At 37.5% G+C, this 24,737-nt stretch overlaps 5 protein-coding genes and 1 non-coding gene across 7 annotated transcripts; 1 reads left to right on the forward strand and 5 right to left on the reverse strand.

The window, feature by feature from the left end:
* Positions 1-1,122: 1,122 nt before the first annotated feature.
* On the reverse strand, positions 1,123-1,195 carry trnat-ugu. Its single transcript has one exon. It is a non-coding gene; the product is annotated as a tRNA-Thr (tRNA).
* A 2,677-nt stretch (positions 1,196-3,872) lies between these two features.
* LOC121955213 (probable N-acetyltransferase camello) lies at positions 3,873-4,787 on the reverse strand. The gene has a single exon (XM_042503064.1). The coding sequence runs from the start codon at positions 4,678-4,680 to the stop codon at positions 4,009-4,011; it is 672 nt and encodes a 223-aa protein (XP_042358998.1). The 5' UTR covers positions 4,681-4,787; the 3' UTR covers positions 3,873-4,008.
* Positions 4,788-6,295: 1,508 nt separating this feature from the next.
* LOC121955196 (putative N-acetyltransferase 8B) lies at positions 6,296-9,938 on the reverse strand. 2 transcript variants are annotated; one of them, XM_042503046.1, is made up of 2 exons: positions 9,881-9,938; positions 6,296-7,435 (listed from the first exon to the last, which is right to left on the reverse strand). In XM_042503046.1, the coding sequence occupies exons 1-2, from the start codon at positions 9,896-9,898 to the stop codon at positions 6,749-6,751; spliced, it is 705 nt and encodes a 234-aa protein (XP_042358980.1). In that variant the 5' UTR covers positions 9,899-9,938; the 3' UTR covers positions 6,296-6,748. The 2 variants fall into 2 exon arrangements, with proteins under 2 accessions (XP_042358980.1, XP_042358989.1); XM_042503055.1 differs by lacking the exon at positions 9,881-9,938 and adding an exon at positions 8,726-8,773.
* Positions 9,939-11,074: 1,136 nt separating this feature from the next.
* Positions 11,075-12,146, reverse strand: LOC121949137 (adenosine receptor A1-like). Its single transcript, XM_042494756.1, has 2 exons — positions 11,818-12,146; positions 11,075-11,693 (listed from the first exon to the last, which is right to left on the reverse strand). The coding sequence occupies exons 1-2, from the start codon at positions 12,144-12,146 to the stop codon at positions 11,075-11,077; spliced, it is 948 nt and encodes a 315-aa protein (XP_042350690.1).
* Positions 12,147-13,114: 968 nt separating this feature from the next.
* LOC121954275 (adenosine receptor A1-like) lies at positions 13,115-15,345 on the reverse strand. Its single transcript, XM_042501660.1, has 2 exons — positions 14,796-15,345; positions 13,115-14,550 (listed from the first exon to the last, which is right to left on the reverse strand). Exons 1-2 carry the CDS (start codon positions 15,122-15,124, stop codon positions 13,896-13,898), a joined length of 984 nt encoding a protein of 327 aa, XP_042357594.1. The 5' UTR covers positions 15,125-15,345; the 3' UTR covers positions 13,115-13,895.
* A 2,354-nt stretch (positions 15,346-17,699) lies between these two features.
* LOC121956694 lies at positions 17,700-21,739 on the forward strand. Its single transcript, XM_042505059.1, has 6 exons — positions 17,700-17,843; positions 18,055-18,203; positions 18,350-18,429; positions 18,719-18,823; positions 20,195-20,293; positions 21,368-21,739. Exons 1-6 carry the CDS (start codon positions 17,733-17,735, stop codon positions 21,553-21,555), a joined length of 732 nt encoding a protein of 243 aa, XP_042360993.1. The 5' UTR covers positions 17,700-17,732; the 3' UTR covers positions 21,556-21,739.
* The last annotated feature ends 2,998 nt before the right edge of the window (positions 21,740-24,737 follow it).

Genomic DNA, 24,737 nt, shown 5'->3' on the forward strand with positions numbered 1-24,737 from the left:
CACACAGCTTCACACCTTAATTCTTGTGACTCACATGACTGCCGTGAGGCTTACAGGCTCACATGCGACCTCAGGTTACATCAAAACATGAATCAGTCAGGAGAGGTTAAAAGAGGCTTCACCAATCAGGAAAAATGTTGTCACCCCTGACACAATGAGTAACATAAATGTCTTTATTTTCATCAACAAAGTGTTGAGTTATTATACATATTTTCAGTTACATAAGGAAGGAAAACTGTACTGTTGTCTGTAGTGAGTCAATCAAGAGTGCAGATATCACTCAGAATAACTCTTCTATTGATGCAAATTCAAAAGGTTGGTATTTATTTAAAGGGTTAGTTATTTAGTTAGTTTAGTTAGATAGTTACAAAACATTTTTTTTTTTAAAAGGACAACACACAATAATCTCTGTAAAATAATTTCTGTAAAAATGTATAAATCCATCAGACTAATTTTTTAACCATAGTCCTTAAATGTTTTGAAGCCTGTAAAATGATAAAATTCACATAACAATGGCAGCAGGACACTATAAACACAGCAACAGCTACAACAAACCAGAAATCCCAACATGAGCAGAACACAAACATGCAAAGCAACAGGAAACAGCAGAATAACAGTTCAACACATTAGCACAGCAGCAACATTTTAGTTTTTACACTTTTAGCACAAAACACCTAACACAAAGCAACAACCTAAAGCTTTTTAGCACAAATAGTCATGCACACAGTATGAAGCAATGACATACAGCTAAGCATAACATGCAGACATATAGACAATAGACAGAAGCAGAGATAAAATAATGCAGATCCTCAATAAAATTTTCTTAACAATGCAGTTTGCAAACGTTTTGGTTTAAAGCAACTTACAATAAGTGCATTCAACTCACAAAGAAAAGTTTTACAGTTTGAGCTTAGTTTATGGTAATGCTTTAAGTTTATTTTTTTTATTTTAATGGTTGTTTTTTTTTCACTAAAACCACTTTCTAGCAGAGAAATACTACAGATGTTTTAATTGATCGGACTGTGGATCAGATGGAGTGTCATCTTATAGCTAATGCGATCATTTTCATTTTCCTTCCGGTAATTCATAAGTGACATAGAAAAAAAACTCCACCTAATTCGCAGGCCCTAGTGAGGATCGAACTCACGACCCCTGGTTTACAAGACCAGTGCTCTAACCACTGAGCTATAGAGCCGTTGACGAGCTCCTTGGTGTACATATCACAGGTAATCAGTGTGTGAACACAGACAGGCTAGTGAGAAATTTGTTTGTGTCTTTATAACATGATGTCAGACTTTTTTTCTTCTTTCAAAATTGCACACCGATACTCAAAAACATCAACTACAGTCTGTGCATGGCTAAAAACCAGACAAAACAATCAAGTGTATGAGGTATGTGTTGTTTTGTTGAGCAACAGGACGCAGAACTCGTGTGTAGACTTCACTACTAAAAGTGTATAATACTGCCACTCAGTGGCAAAAAGCTGCTTGCGCTGACTTTATGTTACTTTACTCTTTTATGAAATTTGTTTTATTTTATCAGTTATGTCACAGAAAACAAGTTTCTTTATATTTTTATAGGCTGAAATTTATTTTTAAAAAGATTTTGTTGAGTCTGAAAATCAAGTCTCGATCCAGCACTATATCATACTGTACATGTCACACCTCCACTATTATTACAAACATATGACTGACATATATATATGTAATGTTATTGTGCAACCCCCCCATCACCACCTCTGTGTCTTTCCTATGTATCTTTTTTTTTTTGAGTTTTCTGAGGAATTTTTCCTCAGTTGCTGTGAGGGTCTGAGGATAGAGGGATGTCATATGCTGTGAAGCCCTCTGAGGCAAATTGCGATTTGTGATAATGGGCTTCATTAATAAAATTTGATAGAATTTGCAATAAATGCAAGTCAGAACCTTCAAATAACCACAGGATACAGGGATAGTACAAAATACAGGCCAAACTTTATTATTTAATAATTTGTAAAAAATAGGACAATCTTACTTAAACTATTTTTATTTGTTTATTTTTCTTAAGTATTTATCTGTAGGGTACTTAGGCTATTTATTATTATTATTATTGCTTTTTTATTTCATTATATTAAGGCTTAGTGAAAACGGCCGCAGGCTGGTGTACTCTCATCCAATCACAGCTATTTTCCTAAATTTTCAATCTTTTCGCAACCAATCTGCTTCGATCTTGTTCATGTTTGACAGATCAGCCAATGACAGAACAGTATGACTTTCATGTCCCGCCCCACCACTTCCTGGAGTCGCCTGCTTTACCGAGCTGACTTCACCGGGGATTTCAAACTTACTCCGCCGAGATAATGAGGTAATATGGCTTTAATTTCATTAGCAGGCAAGCAAAAAGTATTTTTGACGGGTCAGAAACGACTATAACACCAGGGGTATCACTCTTATAGTTTGTATTGTTCGTAGTACGTCGTAGGTGTTTCTTACCAGCACATGAGATGCCATGTTTAATTATTGTAAAAAAAAAAAAATCCCAATAAAAACACATCTACTAAGAAAATTTTCTTCATTCATTTTATTCTTGTGTGCAGGTATTTATCTTTTGTTGACATAAATGTAAGACCTACAGTAAGCACCCAGACAAGACAATCATTCATTCATTCAGACTTTAATTTTGGTCAAGCTTTTGTGCTGCCAAACTCACAAGCACTCTATCACATTTACTGCTATGTCATTTTTTTGGCTGGACTGCAACAGCCATATACGGGTTGACCAATAGGCTATTTTTTTTTTAGGGCCCATACTGATTATTAGGAGTTAATGAGAGCAATAACTGGTATTTTGGAGCAGATATACATTTACAATAAAAATGAAAATCTGTTGGAATATAGCAAACTCCAACACTAAACTTTGTGCAAGTGCCTTCAGCAAATGTTTTATAAAAACTGAAACTTTCAACATCATATACAGTAAGTCAAGTGAAAATTTAAATAAAAAAATATCTCCCTGAGGTTTTAAGAAGTAAAAGCTTCTCCCATGCTGACACTTTATTTGCACTTTTTAATTAATTTTATGGGCGGTAATGAAAATAAAATACCGAGATAATCGACAAAATGTAAATAAGTATTTTATATATTTATATCAGGCCGGAAATATGTTTATTTCTGCTGATATTGCAGCTGAATTAAATGACCAGCTAGTCATCAATCAGCTTCAAGAGTTAATAATGAGTTGATCATTTACGTCAGCTGTATCGGTGCAGAGAGAGATCTGAAACGTGCAGGACAAATAGTACACAAGGAGTGGTTTGGGAAACACTGACATACACTATGACCTCAAAGGTTAAGATTCAGCTCCATCTCAACGAAACTTAGATAAATGGCGCCATCTGCTGTTTATTTTTAGAATCAACAACCCAAAACTTTCTCACTAACAGTTTAAAAGGATGCATCAAGTGACTATTGGAAAGATAATGACGCGTTGAATAAAAAACATACAGCAACGTTAAACCTTTAGAATGGTTTTATTTCTTGCTTGTTTTTGTGAGAAGACAGTTAAATGTCATAAATCATTTATGAAATAAAATCACAGTATTTGAGGCAAGTGTTATTAAAAAAAAATCTGGAAAATCTGGAAAATTTCCAATCTGGAAAATATATTTTTTTTATATAAGCTGTAAAAAAAAAAAGGCCAGAGAACCATATTTATAATCATATTTATTTTTACAGAATTATTAGAATTTTTAAGCATTTTATCAGGTCATTTTTTTTCTACTCTCCCATTTAAAAATTATATATATATAGTTGGTTTTTTTTTTAAAAATTTCCCTTTTCCTTTTTTTCCAATTTCTTTCCATTTTTCCTTTTTCCAATGTTGGGGGTTTTTTTTTTAAAGAAATCAAGCCAATTTGTCCATCTCACAAACATACAGATAAGTTGGTCTGACATGTTTGTGAGACAAAGTTGTGTTAAATATACGGAGTAAAATAACAGGAACATCACAGAAGCAGATCAGGACTATTTCAGGACTACAGGTGCTTTTCCATTATTACAACCTTCACCCTGGTCAGCATTACCTTCCAAACACAGAGCTGCGTTTCGGTGTATGAGAGGACGTGGCTGAACCCCAGTTTCTCGTACAGCGCCACAGCAGCAGTGGCTGGAGAACTGGTCTCCAGCATCATCTTGGAGAAGCCTCGTTCCTTACAAAAGTCGACCGCAGTCTGAGCCAACCTGAAGCCCAGGCCCATCCGTCTGTATGATGGTGAGACAATCATTCTGCACAGATCCGCGTGTCTTTCTTCCCCTCTTAGTTTGGCCACTACAGCCACTGTACCCATGATCTGGGCCCTCCCATCAACCTCAGCCTCCGCCACCCAGAAACAGTCATCTGGTCGGCTCAGAAAGATCCCAGGGATGTCCTGCATGTCCTTTTGCACTATCTCCCTGACTAAGCTGGCATATAGGTCATGGCAGCAGTAGTATAGGAGGCCCACCCAGGCTCCTGGTAACACCACAGCCCCTAACACGGAGCCGAGCAGGTAGCCAGCGACACACAGAGCCAGGGAGATGGCGAGGTAGAGAGGGCTGGTCATGGCGTTGTAAAAACATGGAAGGATGTGCTCCTGCATACCATTGCTGAACAGGGTGAGCACTGCGTCCTTGTCTGAGGGACAATATCGGCGGATCACCAGCTGCATGATCAAGAGGAGCTAGAGGAAAACAAAGAATTCACATATCTCACAAAATCTCACAATAACTTAACTGAGTGTGTTAATTCAGTTTTGGGGGGAATGGGGGCAGATGATGCTGCAAAATTAGCATCTGTGTCACTGAAGCTTGTGTCTATAGCATTTGTTTGTATGCAGAAGTCCCCTGTGTCCTCAAAACCTAAAAACGCACCTGTTTGAATGCTAGACAATTTCAATCATTTACCACCTATTTTAGTCAACTATCAAGCAAAAATACCAAATATTGACTCGTTCTAGCTTCTTGTATGTGAGGATTTGCTGCAAGATTCACAAATATCTAGGCTCTAGAAAACTGGAATGGACATATTTATTTATTTTTCACTATTTCCTGTCATTTTTTCTGAATAAATATTTTAATCCATTAATCAAAAAAGTCTCACTCAAAATTTTCAAATTCATCAACAACGATTTTATATCACAATCATCTTTTAACTCTTTTACACCCATGTGCTGTAAGTTACTAGCTCGCTTATTTACTTGCAGCTTTTAACAGCATGTCGACTTACTGTCAGATTGTTTATTAATGGAGAAATCTACACAAAACAGTTTCTATTAGATACTTAACAGTGTTAGTCAGACTGCAGCGCTTTCCTGAACTGAAAACAGCCAGCAGTAAACTCACGATATGAATATTATTAGATAATTATCAGATAATTTATATAGATAATTTACTTGCTAACGTTATTTATTCCAGATAATCCGGTGAAAAACACAACAAAAAACTGTTGTTTCTACAGTCAACTAACGTTAAAGACGTGAGCTAACTTAACTTTAGAGGGCTGCAGTCCTGGTATTACGTTAGCTTTTTGTGCCAGAGACCTCCGGAGTTTTCGCAGCGGTGAAACACACTTTAATAACACTTAGCGTTACTTGATTGTTTGCCAGCTACACTGTAACATCATAAAAGCACATTATTATTAAAATGACAGTGCTGTTACATACTGTGGGCCTACCGACGCTTAGGAGTCTGTGTCAGGAAATACAGGAAGTTTATTACATCTGGAAATCATTCCTCCCCAAGCAAACTTTTTTCATTTTTTTCTTTTTTTCCCCTATTTCTTTTCTTTCTTTCTTTTTTTTTTTTTTTTGCTTTGTTTTATTTTATTAAAAACAATATCAAAACACTTTAAATAGAACACACACACACACACACACACACACACACACACAAGCAACTTGACTGCTTGAAAGAAAAAAAAAGTTAGTAAAGTTCCCGCTGGCTGGTTTATTCATTGAAATTTGTGTAAAATTGAAAGCAATGTCCTTGACAGTGGAGAAATAAAAGTGTCACGAGGGGAAAGTATGAAGAGCAAAAGGCATAAATCAGCAGGGAAAGCCAAGGTAGCTACAGGTAGAAGAGAAGGAAACTAATGAAGTTTAACAAGACTTCAATAAACTAAATCATAGCACCAACTTCAGTCAAAGATGCTCTGACAGAAGTCCTTGGAGATCACAAAAGTTGCATATAATAACACAGTCCTCAGCTTTAGAGTACTTTGAATATTTAATGGTATCAATATATTCATCAGTTAATACATTTTTGAGAACAGGAAAGCAGTGGTGTATGGTCATAAAGTAATAATACTTTGATATAAAGTAGAATTATTATATTTTTAAGGTACTTCAGTTTTTTATTAAACTATCTATGCTTTAATTGAGTTTTTATATTTCTGTCAACTTTCACATTTACTCCACTATATTTCACCAAAGCATTTTAGTTACTTTGCCTACTGCAAAAAAGTGAAGCAGGAGAGATGGACAGACCTTTAGGAACGGTTTTATTTCTTTCATGTTCTTGTGTGAAAACAGTTAAATGTGATTATTTGTGAAATTAAATCACAGTAGTTGAAGCTACTCCTGCAGTGCTATAATCAACAATCAGCGTAGTTTCAGTAAGCTTATAAGAGTTGTGTTGTGTTTGAAATATTCAGATAAGTTGGTCTGACATGTTTGTGAGATGACGCTATCAGATAATGATAAAGTAAAATAAAGGGAACATCACAGTAGCTGATCAGGATTATTTCAGGTGTTTTTCCATAAATACAACCTTCACCCTGGCCAACGTTAACTTTGGAACACAGAGCTGCGTTTTGGTGTATGAGAGGGTGTGGCTGAATCCCACTTTCTTGTACAGGCCCACGGCAGCAACCTGAGTAGAGCTGGTTTTCAACACCACCTTGGAGAAGCCTCGTTCCTTACAAAAGTCGACCACAGTCTGAACCAACCTGAAGCCCAGACCCATCCGTCTGTACGATGGTGAGATGATCATTCTGAACAGTTCAGCGTGTCTTTCTTCCCCACTTAGTCTGGCCACTACAGCCACCATACCCATGATCTGGACCCTCCCATCAACCTCAGTCTCCGCCACCCAGAAACAGTCATCTGGTCCGCTCATATAGTTCCCGGGGATGTCCTGCATGTCTGTACGCAGTCTCTCCTTGACAAAACTAGTATATAGGTCATGACAGCAGTAGTATAGGAGGCCCACCCAGGCTCCTGGTAACACCACAGCCCCTAACACGGAGCTGAGCAGATAGCCAGCGACACACAGAGCCAGGGAGATGGCGAGGTAGAGAGGGCTGGTCATGGCGTTGTAAAAACATGGACGGTTGTGCTCCTGCATACCATTGCTGAACAGGGTGAGCACTGCGTCCTTGTCTGTGGGACGATACCGGCGGATCACAAGCTGCATGACCAAGAGGAGCTAGAAGCAAACAAAATACAGAACTGTGAAATTTTTGGATCTTAAGATAAATCCTTAGACAATCATAATGTACATTGTCTACAGAAAACTAAGGCTCAAGACACTGATAAAGTGAAAAATCAGTATTTTAAATTAGGTGAACTCATAGGAATTAAGCATTAATGCATAAGATCAGCAGATGAAAACAGCTGCACAAAAGTGCATTAAAGGCTCTGTCTGTAACTATCAGTATAGTTTTTTTGACACCTCTCTCTTACCCCTTTTCCACCAACATCAAATTGTTTCTCTTTAAGTTCCTGCACCTAATTTTGCACCATTCAGAGCATTTTGACCCAAAATAAATATGTTCAGAACCCCAAAACTTGGTTCCAAAAAATGCAGGTTTTGAACTGAGGTGCGAATTGTGACAACATCAGTGGGCGTGTCAGTTTCTACAGGTTGGAAAGTGAGGATGGAGAATGCAACAATGGAGAAGTTGAATGAGAATTTTTAAGAAAAAAGATTGTGCAGTCGTTTCATTAATAGTTATTTCATTCTTGTTTTGGGGGTAAAAACTAGGGCTGTCAGTATTAACGTGTTAATTGTGACGTAATTAATATTCCTACATAACACAGTGATTTTTTAAAATTGTGTTAACTGCCGGCTGACATTCCTGTGTTTAAGAGGCTGTGCCAGGCTCAGTTTTAAAGCCAAAGTGATGACACTGGTATCATTTGACAATAGAAGACTTAAGAAATCCAGCAGTGTTAGGCTTGTCAGCAAATGAGCTGAATAATGCTCAATAGTTAGGCTAAATTTTGGCAATGGAAAACAACATGGCCATTTTACAGGGTCCCTTGACCTCTGACCTCAAGATATCTGAGTGAAATGGGCTCTATGGTACCCATGAGTCTCCCCTTTATAGACATGCCCACTTTGTGTTTTTGCTGTTACTTGGTTCCCAATCAAGACAATCTGGTCAGAATTGCTTTAACTTGTTAACACGGACTTCAAAACTGTTTTGAAATGCAACATAATGGAATTGAAAACGTGATTAAATTATTTGTGATTAACTACAGAAATTCTGTGATTAATCATGATTTAAAAGATGAATCTTTCAACAGTAAAAGTAGTAGTTATTACAGTAGAAAAAACAAATATCTGTAGTAACTAGTGCTGTTAGAGTTAACACATTAGTCAAGTGCTATTTAAGTTAACATATTAACTATTTTTAATCACAGGCAATCCTGGACAACATTCCTGTCGAGGCTGTAGTGGGCGAGAGGGATGATATTGGTAAAACTAAAAGACCTGAGGAATCCAGTGGTACCAACTATTTCATGCTAAGTTGTCAGGAATGTCAGCACACTGGGGTCCCTAAACAGTTTTGAAATTGTCACCACCTATAAGCTGAGCACACAGGTGCAGCTAATCAGACTGATGTCAGCCAGGGCAACTGAATTGCCAAAGATGGCAAAGAACTATTTTGAGTGTGCGAATCACCACAGACCTGGGGATGAAACTAAATCTAAGAAGTTAACTACAGCACTGTTAAATGAGTGTAAATTGACAGCAGACCAGCCAACGTTTGATTCCCAAATTAAGGCAATCTGGTAAGAATTGCTTTACCTTGTTAATATGCACTTACAAACTGTTTTGAAATACAAAATTATTGAATTGTAAACATACAATTTGATCAACTATTGAAATTCAGTGACTAATCGCAATTTTTAAAAAAAATCCTTTTATAGCCCTATTATTAACAAAACAAAAGTTTGCAGGTAATGCAATACACAGGTTTACCTCCACTGTTTACTTCTGTTGTGTAATGTGCAACACCCTTGTTGTTGGCACATCTTTGATTACAACAGTTGTGCTAAAAACTGGTGGAAAGCAGGCTGGTTCACTAGATAGCACCAAGGTTTTAAGAATCCTGAACAGAATCGGTTGAGGAACCAGAGCTAATTTGGTGGAAAGGACATATCTGAGGCTGTTAAGTGAACTGCAGTCAGTATCCTCTGTAGCCTCAAGCAAGCACCTGAATCGGCCACAACAGTGACTGACTGTGATTAACATGCATCCTGCTGATTGAACACTGCAAAATAAATTGCACACAGACTAACACTACTATTTGCAATATGTTCCTGTATTTTATTTGGTCCATTGGTTCCATGATACTAACTAGCTTTCCATTTGCAAATTACTTTTTCAGCTGATGTGACAAAGCAATCAACAGTAGATCCATGCAATGCAGCTTTACAACTGGCTGACTAACCTGGACTTAGGTTACAGTTCTTCTTTTATACAATCTATGCAAGAAACTAAACACTGGCTGTGTCTTGAGTACAGGCTTGTTAACTGTCTTATGTGTGCCAGAAACCTATGTACGAAGTAGTCTGAAATAGCATAATTGTCCTCTAATTACGATATCAGACTTAAATGAAAATTAAAGCTCTCTTTACTTACGTTATTTAGACAAAACATGAAACTGGTCCTTGTCGAGGAGCAGCACGGTCCAACTAATGGTTCAAACTTTGAACATGAGAAGAAGTACTATAAACCGATTTAAAAGTTAACTTTAACATAGTAACATTAACATTATCATAACACTGACATGGCGTAGAGTCATCTTGACATAACATCAAAACATTGTTGGGTCAAAATACCGTACAGTGGAAAATTAAAGATTACACCACTCACAGAATCTTTGCAAAATCATTTATAATTGTGGGAACAAAGTTCAAACCACCAAGTGATTGACCCATAAATTCATCTGTTTCACCGTTGACTTAAGTACCACTTGCTAATGTTTCCATACTGTTCTCCAGATATCCCGCCCTGCAAAGTCTATGATGTTGTCACAAATGGCTGTAATCATTCATCCACTCACATCCACTGACATACCAAACGTCCACTAGCTCACTGGTAATAATTTTCATGGGATAAGGTTAGACTTCCAGTACTGATTTATTACAGAAGCAGTCAGCAGTACATACACACACACACACACACACACACACACACACACACACACACACACGAACCACAGATTTTAATGCAAAAAGTAACAATTTCATTATAATTTTGCACAGTGGTGTCAACAGGTGGTGGGCACGAGGGGCCTTTTTTGGCTCTGTGTGCAAATGACATACACTGAATGGTAATTTAATGCAGATTTTCTTGTTTTCAATTTGTTTCAAGAAGGAATAAAATCAATATATCAATTAGCAATATTAGTATATGCTCAGTGATGGCTATTTCAGTCAGATGGAAAAATTGTCAAGCAGTCAAGCAATAAGAGCTTTGTGAACAGTGGTGGAAGAAATATGAGAGAAATTTCAGACAGGAAGTACATTCTTACAAAATGTATGTACAAACATTTTTTTTTAAGGCCACACAGCTAACCACAAAATCTATAAAAAATACAGTTTATCTAATAACACAACTGATGGAAACAAAAAAGCACAAATTGTTGCATAAAAATCCACTAGAATTCAATAAATTGTTTTTATGCTCCAAATTTTCTAGCAAAATATGCCCAAACTTTAACTTGCTTTTTTAAAACTTTGTATTAAAAAATACGTTTTTAGCTTCAAATAGTCATTAAAAACACATAAGGAAATCTTCCTTCACTCAATTTTGGCCAGACTGTTCTTGTTACTACTGAGACTGTTGTCTGTCATCTGGCTCATCTGAGATCCTTGATTGTCTTCTCCATATATACTGGTTCCAGAGCTTCAGGTACGCTGTCTTGATCTTTTGTATTTTGAACCCATACACAACTGGGTTTACAGCTGAGTTAGCATGAGAAAGCAGGATGCTGACATAGACTGCTGTTACTGGAACATCACTCGGCGCACCAAAGTAAGCCATGCAATGTGTAATGTGGATAGGTATCCAGAGCAGGGCAAACAGAGCCAAGACCAGAGACAGAGATCCTGCTAGCTGTTTCTCTTTCTTCAGGTAGTTCTGAGACTGTTTCTGGGAACTGTTGCCTGGTTTATCTCTGAGGTTTGCTCTGATGTTGCAGAAAATGTAGCCGTAGAGTGCAGTCATCACCAACAGAGGTGTGAGTTTGCAGAGGAAGAAACTGCAGTAAACCAGGTATGACATGGGGATCACATCTATGAAACTACAGACAATGGTAGAGTTGACTGACTTAGATAAGGTTTCATGCTTGTACCATCCAAGCATTGGAGCAAAACTCAGTGGAACTGCGACGAGCCAACATGCTGCTGCAACAAGCCAAGAATGTCTCTGTGTTACAGTCCTTTTGTACCTAAACAGAGAAGCAGTATTGATTGGTATCATCGACAACTGCATGTGTGTTCTGACCATAGTGACACAAAATGAACAATACACTGGCTTTTTGACATTTCTTGATTTGTTTTCTATGATCTTACCTTAGAGGGATACACACCCGCAGAAATCGGTCCACTGCAATCGCCATAAGAAAGAAAACTGAGACAAGTGTCAACAAGATGATAACACAGCTGATGAAGAGACAGCCGTAGAATGAAGTCCACACTCGTCCGTCCACCACCACAGCCAGTGGTATGGCCACGCAGCCAACCATAAAATCAGCCACAGCCAGGGAGACAATAAGGCAGAAGGTAGGCTGCTGGATGCTCTTACTGGTCCATAGTGCCAAAATAACAAACATATTACCCAAACAGCAACTAACAGCAATGAGCACCTCCAACAACATATAGCTCACCTCTCCAACATCCATTGTGCTCTCTATCTGGATAATGTTTGGTTGATGATGTCGCAGGTCTTAATGTGAGTCTCAGCCTGAATGTGCTGCGCCCTTATGAAGTATTCAAGGGAAGTCCTCAACCTTGTATAGTCTTTAATAATATGTAACCCATATTTCTACAGGTCTGAGAAAAAAATTGCAGAAGTTTATATGAAGTGCCAAAAAGCAAGCTCTCTGGCCAAAACCGAGGAAGCCACCGAGTCACCTACTTAATAAAAATATAGCCTGCCGTACATGTTTACCTCTAAACAGACCCGCTTTCCTCTGTAAGCAGCCACACGAACACCTGATGCCATAGTTGGTTTGCAAAACTGATAAACTTCTGCGCAAACTTTCAGAGGTTGCCTCAAGGAAGTTAATCTGCATACTCATTTAGCTCACCAGGCCTCGAAATGACAGCTGTTAGTCATTGTAACGAAGACACTGGTGATGGCTTAAGGTACTTAAATGAACATTAAATTCACAGGCAACAGCTCTGGTGACATTCCTGTAGTCAGCACGCCAATGGCGCAGTCCCTAAAAATTTGTAACATCTGTAGCATTGTGTTGATCAAACTGCACATTTGAGAGTGACCTTGTCTTGTGACCATCTAAAGGCAAATCTATGTGGTAATGATGCTGTTTAATCAGCATCTTGATATGTCACACCTGTGAGGTTGACAGAATATCTTGGCAAAGAAGAAACACTCACTAACATGGATTTTAACAAATTTTTGACCAAAATTTGAGAGAAACATATCTATTAAGTGCCTGCAAAAAATCTTAGAATTTCAACTTAAACCTGTGAAAAATGTGAGCAAAAACAGAAGTGTTGCGTTTCAGTTTTTTTTTTCACTATGCTATTGCTTTGCCTTGCTTTGGTGATCTGCTGACTTTTCTTCTAGTGCCACCAGCAAGTTATTGAAGAAAGAAAATTCTTTCAGATCCCATTCTGTGGCTAGTTCAGATGTGTTTTTATTCACTGCATAGTGGAGACAGAAGTTCACAACAAGGGTGTGAAACCTTATCTGAAGATCAACATTCAGAACAAGATTTTATATTATTACACTGAGGCTAGAGTCAGGTGAAATTAAGTCTTTTGCATCCAGTACAGAGAAAGCACAGTATATACAGAGAGCTTAACTTAATGACTGACAGCAGTGGAAACAGTACATATAACAGTTTCTGGCAGACTAGAGGTACATTCTTACAAAAAACAAGTACAGAACAAAATGCAAAATCAGATGAAAATATACCGATATTCAAGAGTGAAAAAAAGAATGGGCACATAGCAAACCACAAACCTCTGTTAAAAAAATTACAGGTGAGAGGCTGATGCAGGGCCTGGTCACTGTATGACACCAATAAGAAATATTTGCCACTGAGATCCAAAATTACGTTAAGTGAATTTATTAATGAAAAGGAATCAAGTTTTCGGTCTTTGCATAGTATAGATTTCAGATCTGTTTAGAACATGTGCATTTGTCCCTCTCACCCTATAAAAACAACATGAAAGCAGGTGAGAAATATTATTTTGCAAAAGATAAAGACACTTACACCATAAAGTGGTGCAGAAAATGCACAAATTGGAGAATAGAGATTAATCGGACTGCAGTAACTTAAATATTTGGTGCTCAAAAGTTTTCTGGCAGAGAATGCCCAAACATCCTGTTTCATATGTGCCTCCCTCACTCACACACACAACGTTGAAACGAAACCTTTGCCCCAGAATATTTGTATTATTCACTCAAATTTGGACACACTGTTCATGTTACTACTGAGATTGTTGTCAGTTGTCTGGCTTGTCTGAGACCCTTGATTGTCTTCTCCACATGTAAAATGCCGTCTCCAGAGATTCAAGTACGCTGTCTTGATCTTTTGTATTCTGAATGCATACACAACTGGGTTTACAGCCGAGTTAGCATGAGAAAGCAGGATGCCAACATAGAAAGCTTTTACTGGTACAACACTGGGCCCGCCAAAGTAAGCAATGCAGTTCATAATGTGGAGAGGGATCCAGGAAAGGGCAAACAGAGCCAAGACCAGAGACAAAGATCCTGCCAGCTGCTTCTCCTTCTTCAGGTAGTTCTGAGACTGTTTTTGGGCACAGTTGCCTGGTTTCTCTCTGAGGTTTCCTCTGATGTTGCAGAAAATGTAGCCGTAAAGTGCAGTCATCACCAACAGAGGTGTCAAGGTGCAGAGAAAAAAGTTAAAGTAAACCAGGTATGACATGGGGATCACATCTATGAACCTGCAGACAATGGTAGAGTTGACTGACGTAGCTAAGGTTTCATGCTTGTACCATCCAAGCATTGGAGAAAAACTCAGTGGAACTGCGAGGAGCCAACATGCTGCTGCAACAAGCCAAGAATGTCTCTGTGTTACAGTCCTTTTGTACCTAAACAAACAAAAACAGTAATTTTTGATAATAGAAATTGTGTTTGAAAGAATACACAGTACAGTTACAAATGATAAAAAAAATGTCATTAAGTTATTTTATTGATGTGCAGTGAATCAGTGCCTTTTTTAGTAAAAGCTATGCAATAGGGTCAAAAAGATGAGGTTTAGGCATACAGATGTAAAGCTGCCATGCTTAGCAGCACAAATTTACTTTTCTCTGCACAATACAAATAAAAATCTTACCTCAGAGGAATATATACCCGCAGAAATCGATCCACTGCAATAGCCGTGAGAGACAAAACTGAGACAAGTGTCAACAAGATGACAACGCAGCTGATGAAGAGACAGCCGTAGAATGAAGTCCACACTCGTCCGTCCACCAACACAGCCAGTGGTATGGCCAAGCAGCCAACCATAAAATCAGCCACAGCCAAGCAGACAATAAGGCAGAAGGTAGGCTGCTGGATGCTCTTACTGGTCCACAGCGCCAAAATAACCAACATATTACCCAAACAGCAACTAACAGCAATGAGCACCTCCAACAATGTATAAATCACCTTTTCAATATCCATTGTGCTCTCCAACTGGATGATGTTTTGTGGTTAATGGTGTCTTTTAAGTCTCAGCCTGAATGTGCTGTGCCCTTGTAAAGACTTTGAGGAAGTTCTCAGCCTTTGAACATCTCTAGTAATATATAACCCATATATCTACACCTCTGAGGAAAAAAAAAAATACCACAGTTTCAGAAGTTCATAGGTAGCAGAGAGAAGGTAGAAGGTAGAAGAGAACACTATCTGGCCCAAACAAAGGAAGCCACAGAGCCACATCCTTCCTTACTGAAAATATAGCTTAACATACATGTTTATCTCCAAACAGAAACACTATCTACTGAAAGCAGCCAGACTGGTGCCGCTTATGATGTGTTTATGTGTCTCAGGTGGTGCAGTGCAAATTCTGGTACACACTTCAGCAAGAAATTGTATTTCCGATTACTAAAGTGAGTTGTTTCCAATGTAAACTCTGTCAAGGGACGAGCACACACAGGCACCACCAAATTAACAACACATAGTTAATGATCAGTACTTTCTTATGTGGCAATCTTTTTAGAAACACTTTGTGATAATTTATAAATAAAAGTAATTATATTAGAACAATATTAGGCTTTCAGGTTGTGAAACATATCTGAGGATACACTCTGATAACTTTGGAGCTGTATGCACTTCAATGGAAAGCATGTTGACTTCACCTGTAATGAAATATATATAAATGGGATTGTTTTGTCTTACCTTTCCTCTAGCACCACCTGTGGGTCAAACTTTTCACTAGCTCTGTCTCAGCATATACCCTGCTGCATCACAGCCGAATTAAATAATCAGCTTGTTATTAAGCAGATTCAGGAGTTCGTTGCAAGTTGATCATTTAAATCAGCTGTGTTGGTGGAGGTAGAAATCTAATACATGCAGAACAGGTGGCACCAAATTTTCTTCTCTTTCAGCACCATGAGGTTCAGTGGTTTTGAATTAAATTGACATCTGTTGGACAAATTGTTATAAATTTTGGTTCAGACACTAATCTCCCCCTTAAAATGAATTGTAACTGAGGTATCTTTTCATCTAGTGCCATCATCAGGTCAGCATTTAAATTTGTCCAATTCTTTACTGTGACCAAATACTTGCAAAATTAATGATGTTCCCATTAGCCCCACCTGTACACGCTGTTCATTATATTGGCATGCTAAAATCCTCTTAGATCTGATTCAGATTTATTCATGTGTTATCAGACCGATACATCAGTTTGTTTGCAGTCTCCAGTTGTTTTAATTATGAGAGTAGAGTAGCCTATTAAAATGTTTTGACCCTTTGACCCTCAGTAATTTTGCATGAAATGTCCCACGAAAAAAAGAAAAAGATAAAAAGAAGAAGATAAAAAGAAAAAGAAAATGTGAAATGTCACCTTAAAATTATCCAAAAAAACAAGAAAAATTATAAGTATAATTTTATATTTAAAATTAGGGTACAGACAAAAGTATTTATTATCATTTATATAAGTGCTATGGATTTCAAACAATAGTTGATGAAATCAAATAAATAAATATATAAACAACCTTTGTTAACATCGTATGTCTGTACAACACATACAACAAATCTGTAGCTTTATTACTGTTCAGCAGCTACTTGGCAGGATGGAAGAATCTTACTAAAAATTGTATGAATTCACAACCAGAATTCACTTTCAGAAAAAGTTTAACTTTGGGGTAACATCAACCCAATTTTAAGTCCAAAAGTAAACTTCTGTTTCCAATACAAACACTGGATTTATTGATGTGGATTTATGGATTTTGGAAAAAAAAAAAACAAAACAAAAAAAAAAACGCTCTCTTGAAAACAAATGTAACTCAAGTAACAAGAGCCTTTGTAACGATGTAGTAGAGATAAAAGTAGGATATTGTCTTTCATATGTAGTGGAGCCAAAGTAATACATTTTCAAAATATATGATACTCAGGTTAAGTACAGATATTAAAAAAAACAGTACAGTACTTAAGTAAGTGTACTTTGCTACTGTCCACCACTGCGTATGCCACAAACTTCCTAGACAGACATCTATGTTTTCCTAAAAATAATTATTTTCTTTTCTTACATCAGTCTACAGCTGCTTCACCATCGTCCAGCTGTAAGCAGCTTCTTCATTTCCTTTGTGCATTGCATCGTCAGAGAATAGATTGCACAATCAGAAATCAACCATATTTAGTCAAGATACTGCTGGTGTGAGTACAGTTCATTTTGTCACCTAAACACGCTACACACTCAAAATGTCCTTTGAATCTTTGTGTCATAAAGATTTTGGAGATGCTGTCAGTCGTATTTGACTAAATTAGGAAGGAACTGACCCTAAAAATGTTTGTGCACATACCATACTGATATAAAATTGCAAAATATGAAGAAAAAACAACTTCGGAAGACCCACAGTACCTTATCTCCAGTTCGTTAACTGCAGTATTTACGTCAGCTTGTTTGGTGAGTAAACACAAAGTCTAACTGGAAATGCTGTCATATGGGGTTATCATTCAGTTCAGTTGCAGATGTACAAACTAAGTCAGGGGTGGGAGATTTGGCTCAAAAACAATTGGCCAGAGATATTGATATAAGAACAACCCAAGAGAGAGAGGAGAAACCAGAGGCATGATGAAGACTTTGTGTGTTGTTGTTATTGTGCTGAGTCTCGGCTCAGTGTGCCAGGCTGCGTCACTGGCCTGTGAGAAGCTGCTGAAGCCACTGGACAAAGCTCAAGATGTAAGTGTCTCTCCAAATTTACAACTAACTGTAATTTTCAAACTGCTTCGTGAAACAAAACTCAACCCTCTGAAACCTTTTATGTGAATTGTTTGTCCCACAACACACTGCAAGAAAAATAATTAACAAATGGATTCAAACTACTTTTGCCAAAAATGTACATTATCAAAATAAAGAAAGAAAACAAGATTCCCTTCTTTTGTGATTTCAGTTTTCCGGGAGTTGGTACGTCATTGCCTTTTCCACAGAAAAATGTCTGGTTGGAACGTTAATGAATGCTATTTTATGGCCGAGTGTTGCAGTGGACATTACCCCTAAGACCACGCCAAATGTTTACAGTGCCAAGGTCAAGGCTAAAGTGTAAGTAATCCAATTTTGCAACAGTTGTTCATTTGTTGGCTTGAAGCTTTAAAAGTGAAATGCATCATAATATCAGTGTATTTGTGCATCACGTCACCATTTTGTGCTTTTTTTCTCTCAGCTGTTAAATCTTGAATTCTTTCCAGATACGGATATTGTGAAACTGATTCAGAGGACTTTTTCTACAAACCCACCGACAACAAGATACTCGAAGTCGACATCAATGGTTAGAGTTCGTGCACTGGTGTTTATATGTCTCTGGTTATTCTAATTACTATTTTTAACTTTTGCATTACAAACTACTGACTCATTGTAGGATTTTAGATAATGTGTAAGACATTGAAATAGAGCTGCTGCCCTTTATGTTTTTATATTTTTTCAATCTTGTTACATTCTCTAATTTCATTTATTTTATTGTTTTAATAATGATATTTGTGTTTTTAACATTTTGATACAGATACAGTGTTGATGCGACTGTGATATTATAGTTTACATGTGTTTTTAACATACAACAGATGCTCCATTTGGTGAACCAGATGGGCTGCTGCAGAGTAGCTGTCCAGACTGCATCGTTATAAAGTCCTATGGCGATGACTTCATCAACACTTTCATGCTCTTAAGTAAGGGGAACAGAGTGACAAAATAAGAAAATATTTCTAATTATAGTGATATAGAGTGAAATATATGGCTGATGCCAGCATGCTGATGTTCAGCTGGTCTAATGTTTACTATCTCAGGTTAGCATGTTTGTATGCATATACAAGTGGTAACCTCTGACGCTGAAAAATGAAGCCGCTTATAAAAAACTGCTGTTCCACAAATGATCACTTGAGGCTGGCTCCAAAACTGAGTAAATCCCCATAGATCCCCATGTTAAAATGCTCAGCTTTACAGCAGAAATAAAAAGGTTTTGGTCTACAGAGCTAATTTTAACATTTATGACAAGTGTACGGCAGGTAAAATTTTATATAACTCATTAAGGCCCAAAGTTATGCATATTTCAGGGTGAGGCAGCTTGAATGAAAGGCTGTCTGCGAGGCGTCGCTACCATCTGTGAGTCAAATACATCTCATGCTCCTCCATAGCTTCATTTGCAACGGCCAAAATGACGGCAGCCCATCAATGGGTGATGTTGCAGTAGCTATGTCCATTATTTATACAGTCTATGGTCATAAACTGGAGAATTTGATAAAGTTCAATTGAAGATGAGGAATTACCGATGGAGCTAGAACAGCGACAATAAGATTTAGCATTGAAAATAAAATTAAGCGTTGAAAAGGAAAATATTTGCAATAAAACATTTCCACAAAAAAAAGTCATGATGGCCGTATAAACCTCCACCAACATCACAAATTTAAAAAACTACGATGTGTTTTTCAGTAACAACCTTCAGATTTTTTCTTCATGTCACTATTAAAGGGCTGTAGGTCACGAAGAATTCTTCTCTCCTTAGTATGTGGATTATTTGTAAATCTCACTCTCACTAAAAAAATGCAGAAAAAGTATCAGTGTAAAAAAATGACAAAGATAAAGGAGAGACATGCAGAAAAAAATCAGTAGGCTGTCACTGAAAAACACTTCACAATAAAAAAAATGATTTTTTTTAATGCCTGTATCTTATTTTTTTCAGTGGATTTTTTAAATGCCAAATTTTATGTTTGATTCCAAACGTTACTGTCACTGTTCTAGCTCCATAATCACCTGAGTAATTACAGTTTCATGGCTATCTACCGAATTATTGTTGCGATTATTCAGTCTGAACTAAAATGATGGTCCCACCCACCAACTGACCAACAATGACTTCCCATTATCATGGCTTACCAACCCTGAGTTATTACTGTATTTTGTTATCTACTTATCTCTATATAACAGACCTTTAATAGCATGCACTGTTCAAATATAGTGACTGATTACACTGATGTTTGCTGTCAATAGTCTAAGATACACTTTAATCACAGGTTTTCATCTAAAATATGTCTCCTCTTTCACAGGTAGGAGAGAGAATGTCAGTGATGCTGAGCAGAAGGAGTTTGAGGCCCAGGTTGAGTGCTCTGGCTGGTCCAAACCGCAGGTCTTAAACACAGATCACGGTGAGTAAGATGTCTTTGTGTATGTGTGTATGTACACTGCATGGTAACATTTATTGTGGGGAATTTCAATATATCATTTCCATGGCCTCAGAAAGTTTAATCAATACTTGTGAACATGAGTTCTCTCAAAGCCAAAAACCAGACAAGTCAGTCTCAAACTTGTGATGACATACAGTGTAAAGTCTGGAGCTGCTGCCTGCTTCCCAGCTCATCAAATAGTGCCTCTTGGTCAGTGATTTTGGTGTTAGACAGACCCAGAAAGGCACGTTCTTTGATCCCAGGTGGCGTCAATTTCAATGTAACATAAGCAGCTGGAAAGTCCCTATAGGGTGGGCAAGAGGGGAGGCGGGTGGGTTGGTAGTCTTTGCCTCCAGTTGTGCCCTCCATCTGGACACCGCATCAGTGTACACTGTAAAATCTCACATGTATATCTTATTTGAAATAATCTTGGAACATCACTGTATTGAAAAGGGAAAGTAAAAATAACTATAAATCTTAATTTTGTGAAGATGTTGCAACTTAATTCACAAGTGTTAGCAACTTTCAATAAACCAAGTTAGTCCGACTTAAGTGATCATGACAAAGAGGATTTTACCAGTGATGAAGCTGTAATCTGTTGTAAAGTGATTGTTGTAAAATGAAATCTGTGAGCTTTGAATCTGTTTTGAAGAAAATACAAACTTAACTGACTGGTGCAACCAGCAGAATACAGATATATAACACAGTATACTTGGTTTGCTGAACCTGCTAAAACTTAGAAAGATTTGGTTAAGCTTGACATTGTTAAGTTGCAACAACTTCACAAAATCAAGAACATATAACTAAATGCAGTTCCAGGCTTTAAACTCAACATCACAAATTTGAGTTTTAGCGCTCTAGTTTTTGGATTTATTAAAGAGTTGTTTTAATAGTTTTGGACTGTCTTTGACGATAGGAATAACATGTATGAATTTCAAATATGAGAGCAGTTCCCCTTGCTTAATTGCCATGTACATCAGAGTTCAATGTAAAATTGTTATTTATATTGTTAGTAGACTGATATTTTTCTAATTTTCTTTTTTGCTCCCTACACAGATTACAAAAACTGCCCTGGCACTGACAGTCTCGAAAATGATAGCGATGCTGCAAAAGTATTCGCCTTGATGCGTCAAAGACTGCAAACCAACTATCAAGAGCCCCTCACATGTCTTGTAGAGACTTTTCGTCAGTTACCCAGCGCTGCTTATACCTGGGCAAAGGAAACTTGGAATGGTTTGTGGTGAATGTGTTACAATAAACATTCACTCTCACAATCGTGTTTTTGTGAAATGTTGCTGCACTACTCAAGATGTTAAATTGTTGATTTATGTTTGATTAACTGCTTTAAAGATATCCAACAAACCCCCCTCTTCCTTTATTCAGGTTTTTTGGAGTGATCTACAGTGTTTTTTACAGGCACATATTCCATCTTTATTAAAATTCAATAGCACCACTAATAACTACCTTTTATTATCAATGTAAAAAAATGTTTATTGAAATGTAACAAACTTTTGCAATGGAAACTGGCTTGTGTACTAAGACATATATTGATTTTAAGGAGCAAAGTTAAAAGTGGAGCAACAGACTGAGCCATGATCTTAAAACAGTTTACTGCTGCAGCCCTGCAGCAACTCAGTCATTTAGACTTTTCAGTTTGGGTGAAAAAACTAAAGACTAAATGTTTCTCTGATTCACATTAAACGTGATGTTCAAGCGATAATGTGGTCATTTTAATTTGTGCTAAAGGGTTATGGATAAGAATTCAGGTTTATTATGGGTTTAACGATTAAACAAAATTTAAGTTAAAGAAGAGGTTCTGTGAAGCAACCAGAGAAAAATGTTAGATGGTGTTGTGTGGTGGTTTCGTTTTACTATTAGGTTGTTAGCAAATCTAAACCTTTTTCACGACTTTTTCACTTATTAACCAGTGTAATTAACTAATTAATGTCTGCATACTATTCAGCTTTAAGTTCCAGGGGTGCACTACTCTGCAAGATGACTCACCAACACAATTTACTGTTACTATAGTTAATGTTACACTTAAGGTTTTGCTGCTATGACAAGCCAATATGATCACACTTCAGTTAGAAAATTGAACCCCTCTCATGAAATAAATAATTGACGTACTGATGATGTCAAAATCTTAGGAACACCATTCAGTATAATGTAATAAGACAAAAAAAATTATGTTACCACTTGGATTAACCACTAGTTCTGTGAAAACACTTCTGTGGAAAACAAATCTGTACTACTGACAAATACAGTGAAATGTCTTTTCAGTATCTGAGTCTACTAAGTGACACAAAAATGTACAGAAAACTGCAAAATACAAAATGTGTGTGCGTGTGTGTGTCTATATATATATTACTGTTAATATTGATAATATTTTAAAATCTCACAGTAGGAAGGAGGAAGGAAATGGAAATCACTGAGTTGAGTTTGTATATATGTCGAATATAAATACTTAAAAAATGCAAAATAGAGAATATGATAAAATAAAAAGTTCCTGAAAAGTTGTTCTAAACTGTTATTGTCATGCACTGACTATTTTATCGAATTTCCATAAAATTTTCTCTTAGTAAGGAGTCGTCGGTTCATAATATGGGCTACAATAATGTATTTGTTGATATAGCCTATTTGCCTTGTTGTGGAGAAGAAGCAGAAAGTAGTATGGAAATACTCAAGTGAAGTATTTACATTATTGTTTATCAGGGTTTAAATTTAAACTATTTGTTAAAACCACTTCAATTGCTGCTGTTTGAGTGTCAGTTGGTCCTTAGCTTATTCTGTGGTTACCTAGCAACGCCAACTCAGAAATGTCGGTTGGCTGCTAAATACTGTTATTTAGAAAATATAAAATAGCGTTAAATAAAATTAGTCTAAACTTTTTAAATGTTATTTTTTTCATGTTCAGTATTATGAATATTGATTTTTTTTAAAAAGTGTTTCCTTAGTGGAAGTGATTTCCTTAAAACAGCGCCACAAACCGGAGCCTTCGGCTCTAGGACCCAGGTGCACAGCTGCCACCAGACACCGGTTGATGAGATGTTCCTGTCGGCATTACACATCTAATTACCGACAAAGAGCGGCTGCATGTTCGAGCCGGTTAGAGTAGTCGGAGATAAACTTACTAGACGGTGAAGGTGGACTACAACAACCAGAGAAGCGAGAGCATTTTCCACCGCCGTCTGCCTTTGTCCGTCACCCCGCACCGCGGAGAGAAGACCCCGCCGCTTGTCTCACCGGCGTCAACCATGAGCCAGAGGTTCACCGTGTCCAAGAGCGACGGCGACCGGCGCCCCTCAGACATCCAGGGGGAGGTGAACCAGCTGTTTGAGGGAGACGAGCCCCCGACCAGCAGCGGCGGCGCGGAGGGGGAGGATGCAGCCGGTACCGAGGTGGTGGTGGTGCTGAAAGGTAGGGAGACACTTCAGCCGGCTTCATTCACCCTGTTTGTTAGCTAACGTTATCGGCTGTATGCTAGCAATCTTGATGCTTGGTGACACCACATTGTCTGTGGACAGATGTGTGTGACTTGAATTTGTAATGGCCCCACAGGGCACAGTCTGGCCGACAATAGGAGCACTGCAAAGGGCACAAAATTCCCCATTTCCCCCCTGTAACATTCAAAATAGGGTTATGTTTGGCTTTGTTTTCAAATGGTCTGTGAATTCTGCATGTTTTCTCCCAGTGTTGCATACATTCAAATGTGTGTTAATTGTTTATTGCACAGGTCATCAGTGGTCACTCTGAAGGGCATCAGTTCATTTCCGTTGAAACCTCTCGGTTATTAGACAGTAGCCTATGCTTTTTCTCCATCTTTCCATCATCACTCCTTTAAGACTTAACTTTATAGGTCAGTGTACTTTTTGGTATTTGGATTTTCCTTTCAGAAACAGACATGAAACGGAAACAAAAAAATTTCACTTCAATATTCAAAAAAAGAAAAACAAGCCACTTTTAGTTTTCAGGGGCAGAAATTGAATGTACAGAATAGAAATGGACCTGCATTTGTATAGCACTTTTCTAGTCATTTCACCTGCTCAAAGCACTTTAACTCTACAAGTCACATTTAACCTTTCTTACAAACACTCATACATTGGTGGCTGAGGCTACCATACAAGGTGCCACTTGCTATGCTTGTCCATTTTTGTTTTTCCATTTTTTAAAATCGGTTGTCCTGGGTAAAAAAAAAATCCTACAACATAAATACCCATTTTCAGGGCATAGGTTCCAAAATCAAATTAGTAATTATTAAACTTTTTGTTATAACTAGCACTGTGATGGCTTTTGATCCATATTCTGACATCATTAGACTTGTCAAAACAAGGTCTGTCATCTACAGAAATCTCTGTGTTTGTTGCAATGTGTTGTTTTTTTACCCAGGACAACTTCCGGTGTCAGAAAATGAAAAAACAACTGGTGT

Source organism: Plectropomus leopardus, chromosome 2 (assembly GCF_008729295.1).
Source record: "Plectropomus leopardus isolate mb chromosome 2, YSFRI_Pleo_2.0, whole genome shotgun sequence".
Classification (NCBI taxonomy): Eukaryota; Metazoa; Chordata; class Actinopteri; order Perciformes; family Serranidae; genus Plectropomus; species Plectropomus leopardus.